At 39.6% G+C, this 26,988-nt stretch overlaps 1 protein-coding gene across 5 annotated transcripts; it reads right to left on the minus strand.

The window, feature by feature from the left end:
- Positions 1–4,177: 4,177 nt before the first annotated feature.
- Positions 4,178–23,009, minus strand: arhgef18a (rho/rac guanine nucleotide exchange factor (GEF) 18a). 5 transcript variants are annotated; one of them, XM_040144310.1, is made up of 22 exons: positions 22,829–23,009; positions 19,223–19,287; positions 18,664–18,727; positions 17,892–18,020; positions 17,334–17,424; positions 16,381–16,521; positions 15,470–15,720; positions 13,870–13,995; positions 13,303–13,420; positions 12,822–13,073; positions 11,764–11,840; positions 11,330–11,511; positions 10,602–10,657; positions 9,746–9,925; positions 9,405–9,467; positions 8,988–9,091; positions 8,828–8,890; positions 8,673–8,720; positions 8,016–8,504; positions 7,277–7,592; positions 6,752–6,856; positions 4,178–5,267 (listed from the first exon to the last, which is right to left on the minus strand). In XM_040144310.1, exons 5-22 carry the CDS (start codon positions 17,422–17,424, stop codon positions 5,113–5,115), a joined length of 2,817 nt encoding a protein of 938 aa, XP_040000244.1. In that variant the 5' UTR covers positions 17,892–18,020; positions 18,664–18,727; positions 19,223–19,287; positions 22,829–23,009; the 3' UTR covers positions 4,178–5,112. The 5 variants fall into 5 exon arrangements, with proteins under 5 accessions (XP_040000244.1, XP_040000242.1, XP_040000243.1 ...); XM_040144308.1 differs by having other exon boundaries at positions 8,988–9,103; positions 17,334–17,429; positions 22,829–23,007; XM_040144309.1 differs by having other exon boundaries at positions 8,988–9,103; positions 22,859–23,005.
- Between the last annotated feature and the right edge of the window lie 3,979 nt (positions 23,010–26,988).

The following is a 26,988-nucleotide window of genomic DNA, read 5'->3' on the forward strand; positions in this document are numbered from 1 at the left end:
CTGAGTACTTCTTTCGACATTGGTTGGGAATGAAAAGCCAAATCTGGAAGCTACTCAAGCTTTTGAACACAAATACTCCCATGACACTCAGCTGAGGCTCTTAACAACCCCTAAAAGCTCTGTCACACCAGCAAAAACGATTAATGTCCATGCAAATGCTGCAATTACTGGATTCATTCAGAGGTGTGGAGGTATATCTACGCACATTTTTTCAACTTTGGGGAACTCAGATCAAAACTTATTAATTGTGGATTTAACCTCCTCAAGTAGTATAAAAATGATCCATAAGAGGGGTAACTTGCAAACAGTAATGTAGAGCTGCAACCATCATTTTTTTAAAGCAAAAATGCCAAAGATTTTGCTGTTAAATTGTGAGGATTGGAAGCTTTTGTGTCATACATCAAAATAAACTGAAAATGTTTGGATTTTGGACTGTTGATCAGACAAAAGAAGACATTTAAAGACATCATCTTGGGCTTTAAGAACTTAAAATGGGCATTTTACTATTTTCTTACATTTCAGACACAAACCGTTTATTCGAGAATTGGCATCAGATAATTGGCAGGTTAATCGATAAAGGAAATAACCGTAAGTTGCAACCCTACAGTTATGTGACAGGTGTCAATGGTACAAATGCGCATTTTAAATGACCTTTGTTAAGTCACTTTCCTGTTAGCAAATGAGCTAACAAGCTTATTGAGAGCTTATTCCTCCCTTCACTAACACTAAAAAGAAAAATAACACCAAATAGAAAGAAGAGAAGGGATCAGTTGTTAATGACTAGTGCTAGTTAGCTAGTGCTGGTTAGCGTTTTAGCATGTTAGCTCGCTCGCTACAGAAGCTTACCACCTAGCTGCGCCAGTAGTCACCATGACACCGCCAGAAGGCTCTAGAACCAGATATTTCACAGCTCCACTTTTTTGCTGTGACCAGGCCTTAAAAGTGCTCACTATGCTTGAAATGACCTTGTTTGTATGAGATGTGTCGATTGACCATGTCTAAAGGCAAAAATGTCTACGGCTGTTATATCTACACTTTTAAGCAGCGCGAAAAGCCTGCCGTCTTAAAGAGGGTCGAGAGGCGAGGAACTGTACGAATGAGGTTAACAGCGCACACTTTTGGACAATCTGTCCTCGAAGGCATTTGTGGTGTACTTGGATGCGCACACGACAAGTGATGGAAGTAGTTTTGTCAAGAACACCACACAGCAGGGCTGAAGGAGGCATGACTCCGATTGTTGCGGAGAAGTTATAAAAATTTTGGATGCAGTCCCCTCAGATCTGAGGGCTGAAAAATGCAGGTAGAGAAGTTTTCAAGCACTACATTTGAAGCATACTAAGGCCCTCATGTTCAAAAGCACACAAACTCTCACACGACAGAGGAAGCCATTTTAGCTATCTTTATCCCTCCAATACATTATAAACTACACCAGTGTCAGAATATAAAGTACAGCAGCGATGGCTTACGGGTTTCATAACCTTTAAAATGTGGTGCTATCACACCAATATCTAAAAGCCAAAGCTTTTAGATGTTTGTTTTGTTTTGTTTTGTTTTAAACTGAAGCATTTGTTGATGTTTTTCTAGTCTTACTCTTGGTATATTTTGTTTTGAATGGTATGATTTTGATTATGCCCTTTATATAAAAACCAGTGTATAATCTATAGTGCCGACATTATTGGTGGTGTGACAGTTTAAAAACGTTGGCCACCGCAGTTTTGGCCCCCAGGTAGTTATTCATTTTGTCTTAAGAATTGGTTTTGGCCCTACAGTGCCCTTGTAGGGAGGTACAGTAGCATGTGTCATGTGTAAAAGTTGCTTTATGAAAAAACCCGAGTTCTGTACTCAAAATGATGATGTGCTGCAGTTTCATGTGTCAACTGAGGAGCGAGTGATGGGTTGTGTAACCAACGTCCCTAGATTAGTTTATTTGAAAGATTTGCACAACATTTTTTAATTCATGTGCTGACAGACGTTGTTTGTTCATGTCTGTATATGTCACTGTGTATTCATAAGGGTTTAGAGAAAAAGAAAACAAGGTATCAGTATATCCAGTATTCATCCTGATGGTGTCGTCTTTAACACCAGAGCCCAACAGTCACTTCACTCTGTACACAAGTATTGACATATTTCTGATTCCCATTCATTTATGGTGCCTGTCACACACAACTTGGTTAAAAGTTGAGGGTTAAGAGGTAAAAAATAATTTGGTCAGAGGTCAAATGAGAACAATTTTGTTGTCTGGATACGTGCCCTCGCTGATTCAATAAAGCAGTGTTTTCCAGGACATGAGATTATTAATTCACCAGTCTAGTTTGTTGTCACTAAGTGGTTTTTAATGCCGCTGTTGAGGAATACATACAGCATAATAAACAAACATTGTATTTGACTATTTGCTGTGTTTGTTTGTTTGTTTGTTTTTTTGTGTACAAGATAACACAATTAAGTGTCGTTTGCAGGTTTTAAGAGGGATTTGATTTGTTTGAATGGCTCATAAAGATTTCAACAGCTTTACCCAGGATGCTGTCTGCGCTACAACTTGGATATGCTGATGCCCAACATAATTTATCCTTTTGCAGTGGTTTCTGAGTCTGAATGTGTCTTTTCATCGTGGCCCTCCAGCTGTGAAAGGGTCCACTGCTCTTCACGTTCTGCAGAGATGAACAGCAGTCTGACAAAGAGCCTCTTTGTCGCTTCGGCTCAGTCCCAGGAAGTGGAGGACTGTGCGAGTTTCCATTTACTCTGAACACTTATTTGATCAACTGAAATGCTGTTGATTGGATCGGTTTGCACAAAGCATTGTGTGGGTCATGTTTGCCTTACATATATTTTAGTCACCGGTAGCCCTGGTAATAATCAAACCGCCTCCTGGTGTCAAGTTATACCTTTTTAACTATTACAGTGTCCTGCTTGGATTTGCTGTCCTGCAGCCCAGTGACGCTTAAAGACTAAAGTCTGACCTGACTTAGGCCTTTGAGACTAAGTCAGTACAAGTATCTTGTACCGAAGATACTGACTGTAGATGTTCTCTGACAGCAGCATCGTAGCTATATCAGGACTAATGGCATCTTATGATACCTGTTTAACAGAAGATGATAGTAGAATTTTTATAATTCGAATGAATTGATCTAGCTGTGAACAATAAAAGAAATACACCTAGCAGGTGTCTGATAATGTAGGAGCAACGAGGGGGAAATTTCCTGAGTATCAGCAGGACATCAAATGGCCAATAACAGCTGTTGTGTCCTGTGGGATATTAACCAGCAAGCACAATCTGATATTATGTGTGCAAAAGTTATCTTGTTGGTTTAAAAAATAAATAAAATAGATAATATGTATAATGTTTTGCGACTAACTCTGAGAACTGAAGCTTTTAATATCGGAAACTGTCGGCTTAATGCCTCATTTACATCTGATGAGCAGTCAGGAGGATAATTAAGGCCTAGTGAGAAGGGAGGGATGTCGATTTTCACAGTTTTCAGCTGTAATCATCCCTTCTGATCATTAAATAAAAATCCCTTCCTTGCATAAAACCAATGGAAGAGATGGGGGACAAAATCCACAATCCTCCGTGGGTGGAGAAATACATTCCATGGTTTATCCGAAGCAAATATGAGGCTTCAGTGGGCTGAGTAGAAGGGGCCCTGTGAAACTTTCTTGTAAACAAAAGTTCTGGTTACATTCATTGTTACTGTAACAAATGTGTCGAATGCATGTTCTTCCTCACAGCACTTGTTAAGCCAATTTTAAATATTTTAAAAGAATTTTTAATCCGGCATTGTTTTGCTTCCATGTTTACTAGCTCGTAGTCTTCTTCTTCCCTGCATTTGCTGGTGCATTGCAGCAAATCTTGGTGTCTTACCACCACCTGTTGATCAGTGGGATGGTGTGGCACAATAGGTGAGCCTATGATTTGTCACACTAAGACTGCCAAAGCCTCGTATTAGCATCAGATAAACTGGTGGAATATATTTTGGCACAGAATGAGACCACTTTGAATGATCACATGGGCACCTGACTATGGTTTTAAGCCAGACTTGAAAAATTATGAATTTATCCTTTAAAAGTCCTGGATCTGTTTGACCGATAAAACAAAGGAAGTTCAAAGTGAAATTATCTTTTAAAACAATTTTAGGTTTTCTCCAGCCACATGAAGTCAATCCACAAAAAAACAGAAGGCTTCAAAGTCAACCATCTTTTTATTCCATGACCCATTAGTTGGGATATAAAGATATTTTACATGGAACCAGGAGGCGACAGCGGTCAATGTGTCTCTAAGAGAAAATCGTCAACAAAATGTTAAATGATATCACAACATAATTTAACAGAGAGTGTCACTCGGAAAACTTTCTGTTTCATTCTCAGAAATGCTTCAGCAGCTGTCTGGTTGTAAACTGAAGCAATCCTGCTGATACTGTGTTGTGCACTGTCCCTGTGTCCAGTCAGGAAGTGCACAAACAGCCTCCGCAGAAAAACTGGAACTGCTCATTCTTGACTTTTGATATTATCAACAAACAGTGAGTTTACAGCCAGACTCTAGTTTCTTCCACAATCCCTATTAATTTACAACCTGATTAGAACAGATACTGAGGAGCAGGTTCACAGTACAAATTTCAAGTTGATCCGATTCCTTCTGAAACAAAATGATGTGCTTGGCACTTCATATCTAAACAGATGTAAATCTATTGCTTCCTCAGACCGTATTAATCTTTCATTAAATTGAAAAGAAGTCGTTAAAGTTAAGAAATTACTTCTAAATGGTTACAGACAACCTGTTTTCATTTAAAATAAAAATGCTGGAAAAGTCTTTAGTTGAGTTTAAGCAACATCTTAAAATCTTAAAATATTACTTTTCCCAAATGTACAAATGGGCAAAGCATTTTTTTTCTATAAAACATCTTGTCCATCACTTTGCTTTTTCCAAGTTCAGATGATTTCAACAGCTCGCTTTCCACAATAAAGTACCATAATAGTGAGTGGCCTCTTCATACTGGACACACGTGGACGTCATGAAGTCATGTGCAATGTTCTTTTCACAGCTCCATCGGTTTTTCCACGTGTTGAAGTCTTTATGCTGGACGGGGCCTCATCCAAACTCCAGCCTGTAGTTTATGATTAAAGGAATATTACCTTCTCTTTGCCCGTTTTGAGAAAATCTTTGGGGTAAGGAGGTGGTGCTGGTGCAGGAGCCTCGCTGCTGCTCCTCTTGTGTGTGATGAAGGACTGAGACGTTTTCACACTATGGCCAGATCCTGGTGGTTTGAAGGTATCTGAAGGAAGAATGGAAAAAGAAAAAAAAAGGAAGTTTAAAAAAATAATAGATGCAGCTACAGTTGGTGCCTGTGAAATTACAGCAACATCTGACAATATAAAACAATTCTTCCCTCCCATCTCTGTACTGCATTAAGAGAATTTAAACTGATAATGATCTTCTCATCCATGCGTGAGTTATGGAGATCAAGTGTACAGATGCACATACATCTTAGATTATATCAGAAACCTTAAGCTGTGTCTCCGCTTTCAAAGACAAAAATACGTGACATCCATGAGAAACATGCCTCTGCAAAAATACATTGTGAAGTAGAGGGCACAACCGTTATGTGTTGTGCTGTCTGAGATTTTTATGCATCAGAGCACAAGACTTTTCCTGTTTTCATAAAACTCGCCTGTACCTGCAAACTTCTTTACTCATGTTTGGCAAGTTGCAGATTCTCCACAAAGGGGAGCTGCTCAGTCAGCAACCACTTGTACAAATGCCAACCTGCACCACATACAGGAAAGGAAACGAATAGAAGCAGCAGTTTGGGCCTGCAGATGTAGGCACGTTGATGTCGCCACCTACAGGCACAGAAAGTAGTAGCTACTGCAGATTTAACCGTTGTGCCACCTGCAGGCAATGCGTGATACAGCTGTTGATAAGTTGATAAAGCTACTGCTTTTTTTTTTTTTTGTTTGAGTTATTGGAGCTTCTCTTTTTCACACTTGTATCACCATTTAGATAAAATACCATAATTAAATCAAAATAGAACATACTTATGTCACACCAACCTCCAATCAGTATTAAGTCGCTACTAATGACCTGCGAGCGCGACGTCAGACTTACACTCCACAGGTAGAAAGGAGCCTCTAACTTTCTCCGATTGATCATTTTACAAGTAAATATAGCCAAAATCAGAGCACAGCCTTTGACTGTAACTTATGTGTATGGTGATTGTCAGATGATGTTGCGGTTATAAAAATCAGGATTTTAGCAGAGCAGAGCAGCAGGTTAGAAATGTCCGACCATATGAAAGGTTTAGACCTAGTCTTGTTTTCCCCTAAACACCTATGAACAAGGCTTTAATTAAGCTTTTTCAGTCACTCAATCAGACAAGTGCAAGTCCTTTGTGAAAATGGTCAACTCTACAGAGTCGATTATTCTTCCAATAAACAGATTATTAGAAATAAATTCAATAACACCCAAGTTCATAGTTCAATTATTTAACACTAAAAATAGACCTCACACAACCTGCATTGCTTATATGTTTTGTTTCTTTTGGTGTCTGCACCCGTTCTGACGGATATGCGGCAAGAGAGTTTGCAAACAAAAGTACACATGGACAGTTCATTTACACAATCTTACACTTTTGGATAGACTATCAATTCATATCGAATGTGGATGTGTCATATGGGAAGAAATGTGATTATTTGTTTGGTTGATGTCTTTATGACTGAGTGAGTGAGTGAGTGGCCATTTCCCTTTGATTGTCTGTACCTGACTGGTAGATTCTTTGAGGACTGGCGTTCCTCTTGGCTCTCAGACTGCCTCCCTCTTTTCCCGTCACTCGGATGGGCAGCACCTGGTTCATGTCTATAGAGGCTGGATACAGAAAGGCAATATTGGTGTTCCTATTTATTTTATGATAATTTCATTTTTGAAGCAGTTTTAAACATGCATGTGACTATGTAAGGTACACACTAACCAAAATCCAAAGGAATTGAAATCTGAGGACTGATTTGACTGCTATTTACTAGCTGTGGTGCAAACAACTGACCCACTGCTGAAAACAAGGTTTCCTAAAAGTTCAGCCTCCGGTGAATGTTTGGGAACAACAAATAAGGAAATTTCTTTCTGTATATTCCATATATAGTTCAAACAGATGGATGACATACACGTGCTTTTATTTCTGAAGTAAATTAGGAATAAAGAAAAACAAAAAGGAATATTCTTCACAAAATTCTGAACTTAACCTTTGTGCTGAAACATAAAGAGATCATGTTAACAGGCCTGTGTCCTGACCTGCACTGTGTGTTCTCTGGTGGGACCCCTTCGTCTTGAAGCCTCTCTCCTTTCCCTTTGACAGCGTAGCCAGCTTGGTGGGGATCTGCTGCTGCACGACAGGAGGTTTGTGCACCCGGTTGGTGGTGCTGATCAGGTGGAGGGGCAGCTCGGGTTTGGATGGTTGGGGGCTGATGCTCTCCTTACGTGGTGGAACCTTTGGAGGAATTTCCGTGGCATTGGAGGTGGTGATCAAGATTTTGGGTTTAGGAGTTAAGGCCAGAGCCCCGCCTGCATTCACCGTGCTTCCCCTGAATGACATGTAACTGGAGAGAGTCTGGAACCAGGGAGAAAGAGGGAATACATAACTCAAGCTCTGTTATTTCAGGGAGTTAAAGAAACCGATCTCACTTTCGACTCCTGATTCTAGTGCTCATTCTAATTATGTGTTTAATGTCATTCTAAAATTCTTTAATCCAAATTTAAAATGCACTCCAAGAAGACGCCACTGTCAAGTTGCTAATCAAAAGTGTCATCCTTATATCAGGACTCAAGTTAGTTCTGTCTATCTTGTTTCAGAAGATGTTAAACCATTATTACTATATATACACACTTTGCTGACTTGCTGTTCCCTTGTGATGGAAATAAAATGTTGAAAATTGTCAGTGTGTTTTCAATTTTAGCAGGCATAGAAAATGCATTATAATTTCTATAATATTGACAAATATTCAGTGACTCAGATTCCTATCCCATTCCTCACTTGTGCGGGATCATCATAGTTGGAGTGTCCTGGGTTTGGGATGTACTTTAACTTTAACTTCTCCTGCAACTGATCCAAACGCTCCTTCTCCTGAGACAGACGCTCCCGCTCCTTTTCAACTGATTTTGTGGACTCCCTCAGCCTCTCTAGGTCCTGCTGGTAGTTTTCCCACTGCCTCTCCAGCTCGTCATTGTCCAGACTGAGCCTCTCTTCCCGCTTCCTGCAGTCCTCCTCCCTCTGTTGCAGCTGAGCCTCCAGAATCTCGATCTGTATCCTCTGCCGCTCCCGCTCCTTCTCCCAGCGCTGCTGCTCCTCTCGATGCTGAGCCTGCAGTTTGTTCAAGTTGGCGAGTTCCTCCTTCTGCTTCTCCAAGTTGCGCTTCTTTTCCTGCTCAAGCAGCACATTGCTGTAATGACAGGCAGGCTGCTGACTGTTTGACTGAAAAGCGCACTGCAGCTCAATCTGGCTGTCCTGCTGGACGATGACTGCCTGAAATTTGAATATGAACAAACCATAAGCAAACACAAGATTTTCTTATTTTGTAGTAGAAAAATAATGATGTTCTTTCATAAAAATTACACATTTAGCTCCATAAAGATAACCAAAAGCAAAAAATGAAGACACAGATAGATTTCAGAGCAGTTTACAGTGGATTACCTGTAAGCTGTAGAGCCTCTGTGCGAGCATTATCACCCTGTCACACACCTTCAGAGAAAAATAAGTGGCAGTGGCAGATATTGATACTTCTGCATGAATGAATACAGATGGAAAAAGGAGAAAATTATTGACAAAATAAGTATTAGAAACGTTACCTCTGTCTCAGGGAAATGACTGGAGGCTGAATAACAGTTTGGTGCTGGGAGTGCGTCATCAGCCTTGAAGCAAAACAGGACAAACAATGTAAATACTTCATATTTTTTAAAATATATATATGGAGGTAAGGTTTAGATCCTTTACACTTGTCTCACTCACAGACTGTTCCAGGCCTCCAGAGTTGTCTATTTCCTGGAGCTGAGGATTGCTAGTAGTTTGATTGATGTGCACTGGTCCTCCCTCACTGCAACCCGACCTCTCAACTACATCCCCATCTGAGGAGAGTAAATCATACACATCCAAGTTGGTAACCACCATCACAATATGAGTTTCCTGATGATGTTTTACAGAATCATGTATCGATCTCAGCATTGTCACATGGTACGGTGGTGCAGGTACACGAGGCAAGATGGCTTGTTTTTCAGAGTTATTGAGTATTGAACAGTTAGGTTGAGCTATTGTTTGGAAAACCAAGGAAATTAATCCATGATTGGGTGAAACAAAGTGTTTTAAGCACGGAAGTATATCGTTATTGTAGAAGTGACCTCTCCGCCTGAGCAGCCCCCTGCATCTTACTCTCATCCATTAGAAATATTGGGTCTCTCATCCTTGAGAAGAGCAGGTTCTGCAGGTTTTCCACTGCAGACAAAAGAAGAAGAAAAAAAAGATCTTAATATCCTCCTTAAAAGGACATTATCAGTGCTCGGAGTCATTACTTCGCTGTGAGAGAAATAAAAACTGAAGCACCTTTCACTTTTACTTCAGTGCATACTTTCAGAATTCAAAACATGGGTTTTTTCACAGCTACTAAATGCAAAAGTAACTGATCCTGAAAACTGCCTCATTATTCCAGCCATTGGAAACAAAACGAATTCACAAAACTGAGTCTAACCTTTAAAAACAGAGTAGAAACTTACCCTCATCGATGGCTCCTTTGAGCAGCGTCTCCCCCTGCTGGAGGTCAGTAGCGTCTCCCCGGAGCAGCAGCCCTTTGTGGGGTGTTTCCTGCTCCGTTGCACTCTCGTAGAGAGCAGCATAGATCCGCTGCTTCTCTGTCAGACTTTGTTTTATCTGGTCATCCCACTCCTTTAGAACATCTAAAGGGCAACAGCATGAAATAAGTAACGTTTGTCTTAATAACTGCAGTGGAAAGGCAGAGAAAAAAAAAAGTTTAACACTTGAGACTTGTTAGCGCTGTCATTATCTGTCCCTACTTGTGAAACTGGAAGGATAAATTGGTGCGTTGCGGCTCCAACACAGCCAGGCTCTAAAAGTCTACAGTATGTACCTCAGATACTTTAATAAGCTTCAAATACAAACGTTCAAGTTGTCTGAGTATAAATCTACACATTATAAAGGGGAGAATATGATTGGCAATATTGTTTGTTATATTTCAAAATACCAAAATCCCACATTGGTCTCCTTCCGGTAGGTTTCAGATTTTTTCCACTGAAAAGAGGCATTTATCAAAGCAAGGAGGGTGGGTAGTGTGCACATCCAACCCCAGATACAGGACAAAAAAACCTACGGGGTCTTTGTCTTTGCAATTTTTTGGGAGCTTGAAAATCTGTTTCCTTTATGAAAATCCAACCACAAAAATATTATCTCGTTTGTGGCCAACCCAATCCCACATTTCTTCAATGAAACTCATCTGGATACCTTAAAACAAGTACCTGTGCCTACAGAAAAATAAAGAACCATTCAGAATAATAGAAAAAAGGACATCTGCAGTCTTGCACCATGTCAGGGGGTCGATAATCTCGACTGTTTTACCTTGACATTGCTGCAGTTTAGCAATGAGCTTGCGGTGCAGCTCCTCTTGTGGATAGCTGGAACACAGACATCTGACTCAGTATTGTCTATTGAATATATCTTAAAAGATACACATTAAAAATATGACCAGTTATTTTTTTTTCTATAATCAGTGTCCATTAAAACAATGTTCTCTTTATTGTGTTCAATGCTCAGGTCCCTAGCAGGACATCTCAATAAATACACTACGGATAACAATGCCATGAAATGTGGTATGCATATTCATGAACTTCACATTGTATTCTTTCTCATGATTCCCTGAGTTTTCATATAGTGCCACTGTCAGGCTAAGATTTATCTTTTACTCTCACTTTGGTCAGTGAAAAGGTATCTCAAAAACTAACGGCCAGATTTTTATAAACCTTGCCCAAGAAAGTTTAAATGTAATGGGCAAATTGCCATGACATTTTTTTTTGAGCACCTTAGGGAGGGGTAAACTTTTTGCTTTTAATGACCACACGACCACGACTGATAAGGCTGGAAGAATCTGAGCGAGTTACTATTTGAAGGGGATGTGTTGCACTTATTTAATTCTTCTATCATCAGATGTCAGTGGTATTAACAAAGACTATTGCTATTATTCTATCAAACATTCATAGAGATGTGATAATGACAAAACAGTGAGTAATGAATTTTGTTTCCCAATGAAACTCATTCTGTTCTCCTCCTCCTATGAGTACTCAGCTTACTGTTCCACAGCTTCTCGTATGAGGGCCGTCCATGTGATGCGCTCCTCTCTGGAGCCTGTGTGGATCTCGTACATCTCCGGCATGCTGGAGATGCAGGCACAGATAAGGTACATGGCTTTGTCTTCATGGGCCACTTCCCTAACGATCACCCTTTGAAGGGAGATCACCGGTGGTTTGTTGTCCTGCATGAGCCACGATGATAAAGCAGGGGTTATTATTCAGGCAATCATCACGATCTTTCCTGGATCATGCAAGATAATAAATATTAACAATGAACATATCTATCTTTGGAGCGTCACAGTATGTCAGGGTGCTAATACAAATTATTAAAAGTGGATCGGGGGGGGGGATTAAACTTATATGTATAAATAATGCAGTAGGCTGTGTTTGACTGAAAGAATCTGTTTACAAAGTAATGTTTTGGCAGAGCTCACCATAGCAGCAAATACAAACTTCTGATCTTTCTCTTGTAAGAGGAGGAGCACGTCTGACAGCAGCACAGCATGGATTTCTGCAGGGGAGATTAATGCTGCTGAGTATCAAAACAACACAAGTGCTTAATATTTGACTATTTCTGCCTTGCATTTTGTGCAACTGCTCATCTTTGACCCTTATGTAATGACATAAAAATATGCCGCTATACTGGTTCTCTGAATCTTTCAACTTTCACAAAAGCAGTTTGTGTGAAGTTAAACCTCCTATTAAAAAAAAAAAAAACACACAAAAAAACCCCAAAACAAAAACAAACTGCAAAGGAAAGTACACGTCGTCCTTATTATACTGCAGTAATCCATTGAGATGTCTGTCACTTGATGTATCATCTCTCCAAGTTTCATCAAAATCACACCAGGGCACACAAACACACTCATTTCACTTTACATTTTGACCTTTGGTGACCCCATTAGAACCATTACTGCAATTTAAAAAGGATATTGTGTACAAGTTGTGTGTTGTAGAGACAGGTGACAAATCAATGTAAAAACCTGCTCGAGAAAGGAACTATTATGAATGCAGATCTCAACCCACAAAAACATATATGGGAGATTTCATATTGAGTTTCTTTCAAAGTTTCAAGCTTTAACATATAATTTTTGCTTTGGAAAACAAGTTTAATTTTAACATAATTTCTCAAAGTTTAATTAATCAAAGTTTTGTCAAAATTGGATGAGCAGCATCTCAAATGTCACATTTGAAGGTGAACAGACATCCATAAGACATGCTCTTCACTCTGTAAATGTGTTGGCAATTTTTAACGTCATTCTCAAGTTCACCATTGTGACATAACTCAAGTGCGAACTGAATGCAGTCACCTTAACAGAATGGCTAGAGCAGCACAAGTTGATCACGCAGACAGTTGTTATTATCATTTTTTAAAGATTTTTTTCATTGCAGTTTCACCTTTATTGGACAGTCAAAAGTGAAGAGGCAGATAGGAAACACAGGGAGCAATGGTCATTGACAAAGCCACAATGTCAATAAACTCGCCACAAACCTTTCTGTCTACCAGAGGACTTCCAGGTGACGGTGCCTTCGTGCAGAAGCGTCCTGTTTCCCTGGATCAGATCCTCTCTGCGAAACAGCTGGCCGTCCTTCAGTCGGCCCTGGGATTTTGGCTCCAGACGCAGGCCAATCTCTCTCAGACGGGCAGCTTTCTCATATTGACTGACGTGAGTGTTCACCTTTGAGATGGTGTCTTTGATCTGCACCAAACCTTGTACCAGAGACTTGTACTCGCCTGTGTCAGCTGTAAGGAGTATGGAATATATCATTAAACCAGTATTTTTTTATAGACATGAAAACATCTCAAACGCAGAAATTCCAGCCAGAATTTGTGTTACCAAAGAAAGTAGCTAATTGGATTGCAGTGATTTTAGTTTTGCAAATGTTTACTAATGAGTTACAAACGCCGGAGGGCTGAGCAAAGACTGTAACAGCCTGTGGAGGCAGGTAGTTGATGAGTGATGAGATTTTACCTTCAGTGTTCTGTATGAGTCGCTCCACCAGGACTGGATATTTTGTGATGCGTTGAGTCACCAACAGAAAACATTCAGGGATTCCCAACCTTCGCACTAGAGGCAGCTGACCTAATTTCTGTTTAAAAAAAAAAAAAAAAAAAAGAAAAGTCTTGTTTTTTACAAATTTGATCAAATCTATTAGTTTATTTGCCTGTTTAATGTAGCAGTTACAACTGTACCTGCTGTTACGACACTGACTGGACTGCTCTGCTGTTGCATCATTTATGTGCCCATTTGTAACGCATCACTTATCTGGCATTATTGGTGCCATTTTCCTTTCAACAGTTTGCACTTTTGGGTTAAGCATCACAGACTAGTTTAGTTGGCAGATTTATCATTGTTTGTATAATCACTGTTTGTGAAAAGCCCTGCATCTTATATAATGGCACTAATGCTCACGATGTGCACTCTTTAGCCAACTTCAGTGCATTTACGCTGTACTAAAACAAAACAAGAGGCCTCACTGTGTCTTGAAGAGTATTTCATCCATGTACATAAACTGACCAGTGAGTGTAGATTGCTTACCTTAATAAGATTCTGCAGCTTCTTGTTGTTCTGCAGCTGTTCTTTGTAGAAGCTGATGGCTTCGTTGTGATGCCTGCAGAAAATGCTGTAACACTCCATCATTGCTTCTCCCAGTTCATCTGAAAACTAACACAAAACAAAACAAACAAAAAAAACCATGAAATTTATATATCTAGAAAGGATACAGTTTAATAGCAACAATGTTACATTGACGATACTTCTCATTACTGAAAATATCAAAAGTAATTATTTTGGGAAGGGGAACAATGGAAGAAAGAGGAGAGGATCACAAAGATCCAGGACCACATTTGAACGCAGGATACCCCCACAAAATGCACACAACTGCCACGTCACGGAGCATCACGTCATTTGACGCTCATCAATTGATGCCCAAAGCACACACCTGACATGTTGTACAGACAGAAGTATCAGTAATGGCATGGCAGCCAAGAACTTTCGATTCAGAGGGGTGATAAAATTGGAAGTCAGCTGACACTAACGGATTCCAGAAACATAAAACCGAATGCTCTTCTCGCTTGCCGTGCTTAACACAAAGGCCATAATTCACAACAGGCAGCTCCTCTGGCTCCTTGCATTCAGGGGGTTGACTACAGAGTTAAAAATGCTTATCTAGGAATGTGATGCCAGTGACACAGCATCATTCCAGGGCTTTTGGATCAAACACACCAAACTGTAGTCCCTTACAGAGTGTTTCAGACATTCCAACCATTCCTATGGACACCTGTACATAGCACACAGTCAGCACATGCAAAGAGAGTGACAAGGGTAGAGATAGGTGGATAAATACTATATAAGGAGTGAGGTGTCACTAAACAGGAGAAACAAGGGTATACTATAAATGCAAGTATTTATTCCTAAATAACGCCAAGATCTTAGAGAATTGTTGAACCAATTCTCAAACCTTTTTTTATACTGTATTTCTGTCTGTGCTGCATGTTGGGTTGTAACAATAGGTGCAGAGCACATGCGGACAATGGTAGCAATATAAGTTAGCTACGCTCAGACTCTTTGTTGTAGACCTCTGAGTAGGAATGTAAACATAACATTTAGGGGGAGTTGCAAATATACATTTAAATACAAGCCTAGATGCATTTGAAAGCAAAAGTTTTAGTTAAAACGTGCAATAAATGTAATGCAAGAATTATAATATATTTGGAAATAACACAATCATTTGACTTAAGTATGTTTGGATAATGTTGTTTATAATAAATTCATGATCCTTTTGATCTTTTCTGAAATTATGAAGAATAACTTCCAATTGCCTTCGGGTGTTCTGGAGAGGAATTACACGGAAAAGTGCCTCTAACCTGCTGTGTGCTATGTTGACATACAAACTTTACTGGCATTTTGACCTGAGGGTGAGTAAACAGTGACATCTTCCATTTGAAAAAAAAAACAACTATTTCCTCAAACATGTCCTCTGTAAATTCCCCCAAAAACAAACTATCCCTTTTAATTAGAGCCTTGTATGCCCCCCCTCCATTGCAACCCACTGATTTAAGAAGATCAAGTAGATTGATTGAATGCAATGTTATATATTAAAATCTAGCCTGGCATTGATTTAAAACGACTAACCTACCTGAGTTATGAGGATATCCCCCAGTTGTGTGATCTGATAGTTGTGTGGGCCGCCTTCCGCCTGACTTTGGTTTTGGCGTGCTTTGAGGCAGTTGAGGAAGTGCTGGTGGAGGGTGAGGAGGGCTTCCACTCCAGGGAAGAGCCGCTCCAGCCTGGCTTCGTCTATCAGCTGAGACTGCCTCAACTCGTGCATGTAGACATAGAGAACGATTTTTAAGGTGCGTACATGATGCATCTCCGTCTGGATCAACTCTAGGAAATTGATAAAGAGGTCCAGGTTGAGTGCCTGACACTTGTAGGAATATTTGTCTGGGGTACAGTGACAATAACATCTGTAACTTCTCGCTACTTCGAGCGGGCTGCCTTTTTGCATAGCAATTAGCTCTAAATTGGACCTATGAAGCTGCTTTACTGGCAACACAAAAAGAACTGCAGTCAAACGATTCCCATATGTGAAGGTAGACAAAGTCATGCAAGTAAATGAAAGTAGTCCACCAAGCCACGTCAAAGCTGGAAAATATTTTCTCAGGTGAACTTGTCCTATTAGACAGAACAAAATTGCTGTTGCCATTATACTTATTATCATAGCAGAAGTGTTTACCATCAAAAGGCCCTCTGAGTTATAGAAAACACCCATCATCATTATAATTACAGGCACCGTCATATCTGCTTCAATAGTGCAATTACTGGGTACTCTGCAATCAGTGATCAAAGATTCATCTTCTTCACTGGGCGACTGTCACGAGAAAGTTCTGTCCATATATACGCACACTCTCTAAGATGATACATGATTACTGAAAATCCAATTCCACTTTTGGATTTTGGCGTGGTTGCATTTCTATATACTATCCAGAAATAATAAGACTCACTCCAGTTATATATTTAAGATGAGACTTAGCTGGTTCGGCCTACCATAGATGACGTCCTGTCTTTTAGCAGCCTCTTTGTTCAGGGCCTTCAGGTACTTCTGGTCCACGGCCGTACTCCAGGACTCCGCCTCCAAGTTCTCGGCGTCAGACTCAAGCTCACCTTGGAGCCGAGCATAATGGGAATCTGGATGACACACAGACAATCACACTACTTGTATCACCCAAGCAAGGCTTGTGCTTTGTGGTCATATGAGTGTGTATCTCAGTGATTCATTACTGGTCATGTACAGGCTATTTTTTAATCATTTTTAAATATAGCAGGGTTACTTTTGTGGCAAATATTTTCTTTACATGGCGCCAGATTTGAGTCATGTGTTACTTACATAAAGAGAGTAAGGTTTAAGTCAACAAATTGAAAATCTATTCAAAGAAAATCTATTGTAGCTGCTTTTAAAAGTGGATTTTTTTAAATACTGCAAACACGTTAGTACAATAATGCTAGTGCAGCATTACACATTACAGTCTATTAGTGACAACAATATGATGAAATAAACAGAACCGATTATTTCTATCCTTGTGTTGCAGAATTTTATTCATCTTTAATATTCTCCATGCCAATAATTGTTATTTTATAATTTATCAAATTGAATTAATTAGAACTTTCTCATTCTGAATTAATTTGAAATCACTGTCATCAGAAGGACATGTTTTTAAAAGTTGCTTTTTTCAAGTAGTTTGGGCTACTGAATGAAAATATTTTCTTGTACAATGTCCCAGCTACAAAAAGCTTTTTTGGCAGGTGCATAGGATCAAAAAGTCTTGACTGTGAAGAAATCAATCTTAGATATTGTTGATCACTTGTATTAACTTTACTTAAAACTTCATTAAGGTTTCCATAAGCTGTTTTTCACAATTAAGTTAAATCTTGCTGTTGTGACAAAAAGGTACAAGGGGCTTTCAGCAGCCCCTCATCCCCGCTGACAGTGACCAGCTGACCTTCTATGTTGATTGGCTCAGCCAAGGAGGAAGCCAGTGACACAGAGTCCTCAGAGGAGAGCTTCAACCGCAGGCCTTCCACGTCATCCATCTGCGCTGGACCAGATTTAGTTGGTATGTGATGAAATAAGGCTCAACAGGTAAATTAAAATGTGATGTCAGTGCGAAAACATGCGCGCACACACACAGACACACAAAAACACAGACTAATGCTGTAGGCCTTCGGTGCTCCTGCTTAATTCAAGATGGGAGCTACCAGAATTTGATATCAGACTTTGATAATGGATCATAACTCTCTGATGCCAGGTATAACACAACCATGATGGCACAAGGAAAAATGTCTGCAAAAACAACAAAAGACATCACGAGACTAAGAATCAGATTTTATACCACACATCTCTATCAGGCCCAGAATGAAGCTGGAAAAACATGTGACTAGGTTTGAATTTTCATGTATGAGGAAAAACTAAGTTAAGACACTCGCAGTTGTACTCTGATTGTTGTCTGCACACGAAGGAACATGATGGAAATAACTTCTTAAAATACATGTTCACCAACCTGAGACTCGTGTCTTAAGAAGAGGAAGAAGGCTGAAGGCTGGATTTTTTGGGGGTGACAGTCATGCCTGGACTAAGGAGGCTGGCAGGGAGGCCATTGGAGGCCGGGGGAGAAACACTTTCCCCGGTGCTGAATGAGAGAAAGAACAACAAACAGAGAAGCACAGACGGAGAAATAGTCTGAGTAACAGAGGCAGTAACATAAATACTTTGTGAGAGACTGAATGTTAGATGATTGAAAATAAGAAACAACAAGTGCTGAGGAATGAAGTTTAAATTAACTGTTACAAATGGGTGTTTTCCTTGGTCTTTTCACTCTACAAGGATGAAAAGAGGGATTTTTAAAATGATTTTTTAGAAGATGTTCTAAAGACTGACATTTGTCCAAAATGTCCTGACAACATGACAATGTGCAGCAAAGATATCCTGTTTAATCTTAACATTTTTAAAATACAATACAAGTGTGTCAAGTTTACATCATAAAGGACAAAATAATTAAAAACAATAACATACAAAATGGCAGATGTATGTAAAAAATGAGCTGTGTTCCACTGTTACGCATTACATCAAACAAAGCTACTTTAGTGTGTAAAACAAACTACAATAACTTTGTTAAAGTTTAATTACAATTTTCGTTGAATCATTAATTTTGACAACATTTAACATCACCACTGAAGGTCAATACACAGATTATCACCCAGCGCCACATTAAAAGTAATGAGGATTTCAGGATTTAGAGTTTATTATTTAACAGGAAATGCAAACAAACATACCTTTATTATTTGTTACCAAGAGCCCCACTTTGCTGACTCACAGACCCTCAAACAGACAGGCTACCTACAAAAGAAAAAGCAGTATAAGGAGACAGTATATTTCATGGAGCTGAAACCAAACAACAGGATGCTACAAAACTAATATAGCCCTGTGGGAACTGGTTTGGCAGAACGCAACAGCACAGTTCAAGTCAGACAAGCTCTCAAGTAAAGACATTTAAAAAACTGTGCTGGAGAACAAAAGAGCAGCACTATGGTAACAGCAACTACAAATGACATCATTTATTACAGTGACACAGGTAAAGTAGCTCTTCGCACCTACATGGATCTACATTGCCTCTTTTCACTTTAAAGTGTTACATAAGATGTATGTCAAATCTACTCAACATTTTCCTCTTCAGTGAGATACACATCTCTACAGGGTGGGTTGTGAAAATGATAACAAACACCATAAAAATCCTATGACCTATCTTTTTAAGTCAAAATGGTCCTCATTTAGCTGTTCTTACATGACTTTAAAAGCCAATAATCTCCTCATCTGTGACTGAGAATGACTCACCTTGTTCGTAGAGACCCTGGCCTTTTTCCCCCCTGTGATATGTCTTCTGCAGTTCCCTCGTGACACTGGAAAAACACAAAAGGGAAAAATCCCCTTTGAACAGAGGATAAAAACGAAAGAGCAAATTGCAGAAAACCACTGGCACTGGATGCTCTTGGGTCACCCTCTGAATTAATTTGGTGGCAACTCTGACAGAGAGAAGAATGTCTGCCAGTTTTAGCTCAGAGGTCCACAGTGACCTTGCTGACTGGGTCTATGAGCGTCTGTAGGTGTGCACATGCTAATGGGTCCTAAAAAGTTCAATAAGACTGAGCAACAGAGCAACAAAAAGCAACAGCTGTTCAAAGTCAGACACGCCTAAAACACACACAACAGTTTGACCAAAGAAGTTGCGACACAGTGTCACACAGGAGCTCCCCTGGTAGCCTCTGGCGCACCTGTTTGACACACAATTACACTAGCTGCAGAACAGGAGCAGAAACCTCAACATCTGTGTCTGCAACACACTACATCATGTACACTGTTTTGTTTGTATCCTGAAAAATTAATCTGAAAAATCAACATACATTTTTAAGAACAATGATAAATAACGTGGTGCACCCGAGAATTTTGAATTGCTCTTTGAAAACAGTGACTAAATACCAAATCAAAATCAAAATCTGAGCACTGACACTACAAATGTCATTTTCATGAGTGTCCCATAACAGTGTTTTCTTGTGCTTTGCAGAATTTCTGCACTCAAGAAGAAGGTCAAAGCAGCAAAGCTGCCCATCAGTTCACTTCCTATTTTCACTTTTTATTTTGGGTACATTATTTTTGGGCTGTAACAATTGATGCTGAAGGGGACATGAATGTCTTTACCAAATTCTATGGCAATCCATCGAATAGATTTTGATATAGACATCCCATAGATGGCGGAACCAGAAGAAAAGTCACCAAGGTCACTGAAATTCATCCTCCTAGAGCCATGAAGGTCCGTACCAAATTTGGCGCCAATCCATCCAGTATATGTGAAATATCACAGAAACAGTAAAAACTTGGTCCTGCCAGTGGTTGCAAATTTTAGCTTCAGAAGTTTGGCAACTTTCTGCCATTTTACAGACTTAATGAATAATTAGTTATTTGTACAAATAACTAAAACAAAATTACAGGAAAATCACAGTGTCCTAGTTTGTATTACAATAATGTGCCAAAGAAATCACATCTTATTTGTCATTATTCTTTTCGTGAATAGAAATAGCAGAAACTTTATGCTTTGGACTTAACCGATCATATAAAAAGTACTTTCTTTATTTATTAATTAATGTATTTATTTATATTTTTTTCTGAGTACCATATGTTACATTTAAGGTCTACAAACTTCGCCAGCACACAACAATAACAAAAAACTTTACCGTCCTACTTCCTTAAACACTTCTTCCCCGGCCTTAGTATCATATTTCTTTAAAGACTTGTTTCTAAGCCTCATGGTATGTTATTAGCCATAGAATGGTTCTACAGATCAGCCCCTTGTTGTAAGTGGCAGCCACACCTGAAATGATTCACACTGGGTGGAAAGGAAACAGAGCATCATGAAATACTGGTCATTCCCTGAAGAGACAGAAGAGACCAAACAAGACCAGCGAGTCTGCCCAGTATCGTGCAGAGGACTGAGAGATAGGGGAAAAAACTGCTAAATGTTGTGTTTATGGAAAGTAGCTTCACAAGACACTGGAACCTATCATTTTAACAAGAAAACTACTTTAAAAAAAAAAAAAAAAAGTGAAAGTTGCTAATGTCTGTGATGACAAGACAAAGCGAAAGGGCCTGATGGTCTTCTCCCAACCAAGCCATTGATGGTTAACAACCGTGAAACTATGACGATTAGTTTGTGGAAGCCATAAAAGCAAACACAAAGGAACAAGCGATCTGTGTATTTCTCTGGTTCCCGATAAACCCTGCAGGCTGTATGTGTTTGAAATCATCACAGATGTATAATATATGAATAACAGAAAATCCAAATGACTGAAAATCGGTCCCTGCTTACTGCAACAGGTATTTCTTGCACTTTTTATTTTGAAGTCACGGGCACCAGCCCTGCCACACCGTTTACTTATTAACTTTCAGATACCGGCTGTGTTTTTATCTTTAGTGTGCCATTAACAGATGCCAAGGTGTTTCTGTCAGCATGAACAGGTAAACACTAACCTTACTACGTACTCAATCTGAAATGAAAGTTAATCTGCTTTTAGTCATTACAGTCTCAACTTGACATCTCAACTCCTTTTAATGCTTATACTACAATTTATGCCTTAAAGCCATCTGGGGTCCCACGCCGCCAACTCCTTCAGCTCCTTTAAGTCCCACGTCTTCCACTGTTCATACACAATTTACACAACTTCTTTCAGTGGTTACACTTCATCTGACATTTACACTGTAACGATTTTCTACCCCTTTTTCAGTGCTCGAACTTAAACTGATATATCATCTTCACTCACGGCTTACATTAAAGTAAACACTTCAACTTAATTCAGTGCCTAACTTCATTCATTTCAACACTTGCCTTTTAACTGCCACTGCAACTCCTTTCAGTCAATGTTTTTTTTTTCCGACTGTCACTTCAGCTTCAATCTTTGGCGGATTATGAGAAAAATGGGTCCCTGGGCATTGACAGGTAAAAGCCCCCATATAGGACCCCCCCCCCACACACTTCGTGGTCGCTTTGCATCTCTGTGTCTCTTTGTAGTTGCTTTGCATCTCTTCGTGGTTGTTTTGCCTCTCTTTGGGATCATATAGCATAACTTTGTGATTGTTGTGTGTCTTTGAAATGAGCTCTTTTGCCTTTGAAACAAGAAATAATAAAAGTCACCTCATGTGGTATAAACCATCCATGACTTCAGCCTCTTTGTTATTTCGTTATTCCAAATCTGTTTAACCGCAAATTCTGAGCAGTGATCACAAGTAAATTTTCTTCAGAAAAATTTGAAGCTAAGGCTTGCATACCATTCTCCGTTTTGTCATCTGTCAGCTCTATTGTTTGGTGAAATCTTACGTTTTATGTTACTTCAGTTTCAACCGTCAAAGTTTCATATCCCTCCGCATACAACATAACGCTTTATTTCGGTTTTCCAGATTCGACGAAGTTGCCATTAGTGTTTTTTTTTTTTTTTTTTTAATGGAAATGCGAAGAATGCCAAGGTGCTAGGTGAGAGTAAGGTGAACTGGATTCATTCCCACTGAAACGAGTGGCAGACTAAAACAACAGAGACAGGTGCAAGTGAATAATTATTAGCTACCTGCGTGTATCCCCAACGTTTACTAAATTGCTGGCTTTGCCTATGGAGATTCGTTGGAAGGACGCTAACGCCGCTTGAGCTAATACTGACCACAACGACAGTAACGTCAAAAATTACGGGACGCTGGCTTTAATTGCTTCGGTTTTCGCGGAGAGAGAGAAGAAAGGAAGAACTCGTGTCATTTTTCCAGGTCACGTCGACTCAATAGAAAGCAGGAGGTTGCCGTTTCATTAACAGATGTTTTCATGGTCGCGACGTATGTTTTACTCTCCAATAACGAGACCCAGTGGCGGTGGCAAAAGTCAACAACCCAGCAGCAGCTTTATCTTACCGGGTGTTGAAAAGAAGCAGCAGGGCTCACCGGCAGCAGGAGACAACTTGGTGTTTATTTCCAGGCAAAGTCTCACAACAGCTTCCACTGAAGGGGGGGCAGTGAGGCTGCCCTCGGGGACGAACAAGTGCACAAACAGATGAAAATGGAGCTGAGGGGAGGGAAGGGGGGGGGTGTTTAAAAAGGAAATCCCAGCCTCCTTCGGACGAGCCCTCCTTCCCTCCCTGAGCATTGTGGGAATCAGTAGGTTCAGTGCAACACATTCCGCAAGTTCAACCAGCGAGACCGTCTGGCCCTCCGACGCCGCCTTCACAGCAACGCAGACAGGGGGCAGCATTGGCACGTTTCTGCCGGCGTGACCCCGCGTGCTCTGCTGCCATGCGGCAGTCGTTTGGCATTGATATGAAACCCACCGGAAAGATGTTTAAATGGGCTTTTCCTGTAAGAAACAGTGACACCTTATCCCGGAGGGCGGAAACGAATTGGAGCTTAGTTTCAACTTTTATATACAGTTTGGTATTTTAGTTTTAGAGTCACTAAATCTGATAAATCTGAGATTGGGGGGGTGTAAGACAATTAATGGGAGATTAATGGGAGATTAATGGGAGATTAATGGGAAAGAACAAAAAACAAAGTCCTGATACACACATTTGGCTTCATATTTTGGACTTTTGACCCAATTTTGCTTTGTTTGTTTTTGTTTTGTGAAAAATTGGACCATGTTACCTCTTTGAGCCTCCAACAGTTTTATGAATCAACGTGAGAAGCTCAGAGAAGAAATCAGACTTTGGTGGAACTGCTAAAAAACTCAGACATCTGAAACGTGACAAAGGGCCCTGGCTAGATACTGCTTTTTTCTGTCACAACCCAAGAAGGTTGGAAATGATTGGCTTAATCTTTAACAATGTGTTTTGTTTTCTGAAATTATCTTTGTTAAAATTTTGTAAAATCTTAGTCTTTCACGTAACTGGTAACTATATCTATCAGGTGAATGTAGTGGTATAAACAGTACAATGTTTCCCTCTGAAATCTGGTGAAAAACAAGTCTTAATTAGCGCGAAACGGAAATACTCCAAGTACGAGCACCTAAAAATTGTACTTAAGTATTAATGTACTTGGTTATAGTCCTTAGGAAGGCATGAGTAAAAAGAGTGGACCTTGTGCTGAGAATGTTTTGTCAACTTTTAATCTCAACCTTCAAACAAACATGGACAATAAGTCCTTTAAGTTCTCAGTAAAATGTGCCGATATCTATAGACATCTGTAATTCCATAACGACAGGGTGAATCCATCTGCTGGGGATGATAGTGTGATACAGCCAAAAGCTCCACAACAGCTACTGAGCGGACACCTTGTGCTGAGAATGTTTTGTCAACTTTCGTCTCCACGCTTTCACAGACTTTGGTTTGGTGGTTCACCTTGGTTTTTCTGTGAAATGACTGGGTTTAAATATGAAGCGTTATCGTCCTCGCTCCCCTGACATGAACCCATTCGGAGAAATCTAAATTACTTTAACAAGTACACACTAAGCACAGGTTGTATTTTGTGATCCGGACAGACTGAGATGTTGTATATCAGAGTGCAACAGGTGATGTGAAACATCTGAAACTGGTGTGAATACTGGCAGCAGAGGTGATTGATCCGCAGGAATGAAAAGCGGAAGGATTTTGGATAAATGCTAAATTAAACCAACAATGATAAAATAGCAGAGATGAAGCTGTGCGGGGATGTGGAAATGATGCTGACTTTACTTGGACTGCACTGTGCAATGAATCACAAATCCCCCCAGCACACCCCAGAACATTTTGACCAGAAACCAAAAAGAAAGTCTCTAAAACCTCTATTTAAATACTTGGATATGATGGATGCATTTTAAGTTCAGCCAAAGCTATTGTGAGGTTTCAGCAGTCTGAATTAATCAAATAAAGTGGGTGTCTTCCAAAGTTAAAGTTTTTCAGTCCAGAACTCTGTGTTTGTGTTGCCGTTTCTCCTCTGCAGCTGAATGAGTAAACACTGTCCTAGGAAACCCAAGGAGGAAATTTTGCAATAAGATGACTGTAACTTTGGGAGATACTCAGGATTTGACTCATTCAGACTTCTGAAGCCAAGGACGAGCACTGTGGATTCTGTTCCATATCACTCGAGTCACGCAAGAAAGAAATCTTCTCAAAACCAGTAGGGAGAGGAAGAATTATTACAGCGGCCAAAAACACTTTCAATTTATAATTTATAGTATGTTAATCAATTGTGAACCTACCCTTCAAAAGCGATTTACAACCTCCTACAGCTTTACTTATGTCGGAGTTACATGTGGTCTCAGTGATGCATGAGACCTGCTTGACCTCACCTAAGCTGCCTTCATGCGAAGATGTAAAACAATACACTTTGAAAGCTAATCTGGTTTTCACGCCAAGATATGTCATTGGAATGTGCAAATTATATACTGTGCAGGAATAAGACTTTCTAAAAGTTCAAAGCTTTGCCTTTCCTCCGCCTTGTACTTCATCCTCAGTTGGCAGTTTATTTGGTACACCGAGCTGAAACTATTGCAGTCTAATATAAACAGTCCTGCGAGAATCCCTGCCTTCATGAAGGCCTTAATGTTGAGAAACACCTCTCTGTATAACACAGTACAGTTCAACAGCAACACAAACTTCACCAAAATGATTATTAAGTCGAAACAACAGTTTCATGGAGGAGGACTTATTGAAGTACAGCTGTATTAGACCGCATTAGTTTCAGCTAGGTGTACCAAATAAACTCCCGACTGAGTGTACAGTATGTGATCACGTTCAGGGTAGTTTCCATTTCATTGCTGTCCAGCAGGCGGCGTCATTGCACCATAGCAGTTCGCCGGGGGATCAGGCTCAGGTATTGAGTCAAACCCAGCCCACTGGAGTCTGATCCAGCAGGTAAACGGTCACTAATGATACCCTTAGGTCTGCACATGGCATTCGAAATGTGTAATGCGATAATTGCTTTCGATTGGAGCTCGACAGTTACGTCAGAAATCCCAGTAGTGATTTACCTCAGTTACTGTATGTCACTATCATTGCACATATTTCAGACATACACATGGAATATTGCTGTACATAAGCTTTTTATAGGCTGCATCTTGTGTTTCGACCCTAATTATTCTTGATTCAAAGTTAAAATGTTTGTGTTTTATTTGTGCTTTTTTGTTTATTTATTTTTTTAATCATACTTATATTTATTACATTTCTTGTGAAGTTTGTTCAGAATTTAATTTCATTATCGTAAAATAGCCGGCCTCGGTATGTACCGTGCCTGCCACCGCTAGCCAAATTTGAGGGATCATTGCCAAAAGTCTTTTGATTGTGTAGTGTTAACAAAATATTGTGTAACTGGATTTTCTTTTTTACTCTCAAATATCAGAGTCAGCCAGGCTTTACTTTTCATGTAAACTGACTTGAATGTCTGTATACTACATTTTTTGCAGGGCTGACTCTGTTGGAAACAAACCCCTGCCTTTCCAGGCTCTACTCTTGAGATAAAGCCACAGCCTCCCTCTATAAACACAGAGAAATCTCAGTATTCACTGAAGAAACAAATCACCATCTGGAAAATAACAGAAGCACTGCCAGAGCCTCTTCATGAATGCACCTTGCTGCATTATTTACAGCACTATTTTATTTGATCTTGATATGATGGGCAGACATCTTAAGCTGAAGACGCCAAACGCTTCTTCTCCAGGGCATCGCATAGCAAAAAGACCAAGTGCTGTTGGTTGATCATGAGTCCAAAAAAGCTAATTAGTAGGATTTTCTGGATTAGAAAAAATAAACATAAGAGACTAACATGTAAAAATGTTTTCTATGACCGGAAATACCTCAAGAATGACAACATATCAGCTATGTACAAAAACATCAATAATATATTTATATATATATATTTATATTTTTTTTCTTCTATACCCACTAAAATATACCAAAGAAGCAGCTATTGGTCAATCTGAGGAACTCGTTCGCCAACATGTTTTTGAAAACAGTTTAAATATCCTTCAGCTGTAAATGTGAAAACTCAAAAAAGGAAACAAAAAGGAAAAAACAAAAACAAAAGAAAAAGAAAAAAAAGAGAGAAAGAAATACAGGTAAATAAATTAAAAAAAAAAAACAAACAAAAAAAAAAAAAAAAACATA

This window comes from Xiphias gladius, chromosome 14, assembly GCF_016859285.1.
Source record: "Xiphias gladius isolate SHS-SW01 ecotype Sanya breed wild chromosome 14, ASM1685928v1, whole genome shotgun sequence".
In the NCBI taxonomy this organism is placed as follows: domain Eukaryota; kingdom Metazoa; phylum Chordata; class Actinopteri; order Istiophoriformes; family Xiphiidae; genus Xiphias; species Xiphias gladius.

Coding starts and splice junctions, on each gene's coding strand:
- arhgef18a (XM_040144308.1), bottom strand. CDS start 17,424: ATGGATGACGTGGAAGGCCTGCGGTTGAAGCTCTCCTCTGAGGACTCT. Junction 13,996..15,469: donor GGGATATCCTCATAACTCAG/GTAGGTTAGTCG, acceptor GTTTTGTGTTAG/TTTTCAGATGAACTGGGAGA. Junction 7,593..8,015: donor ACTATGATGATCCCGCACAA/GTGAGGAATGGG, acceptor CCCTGGTTCCAG/ACTCTCTCCAGTTACATGTC.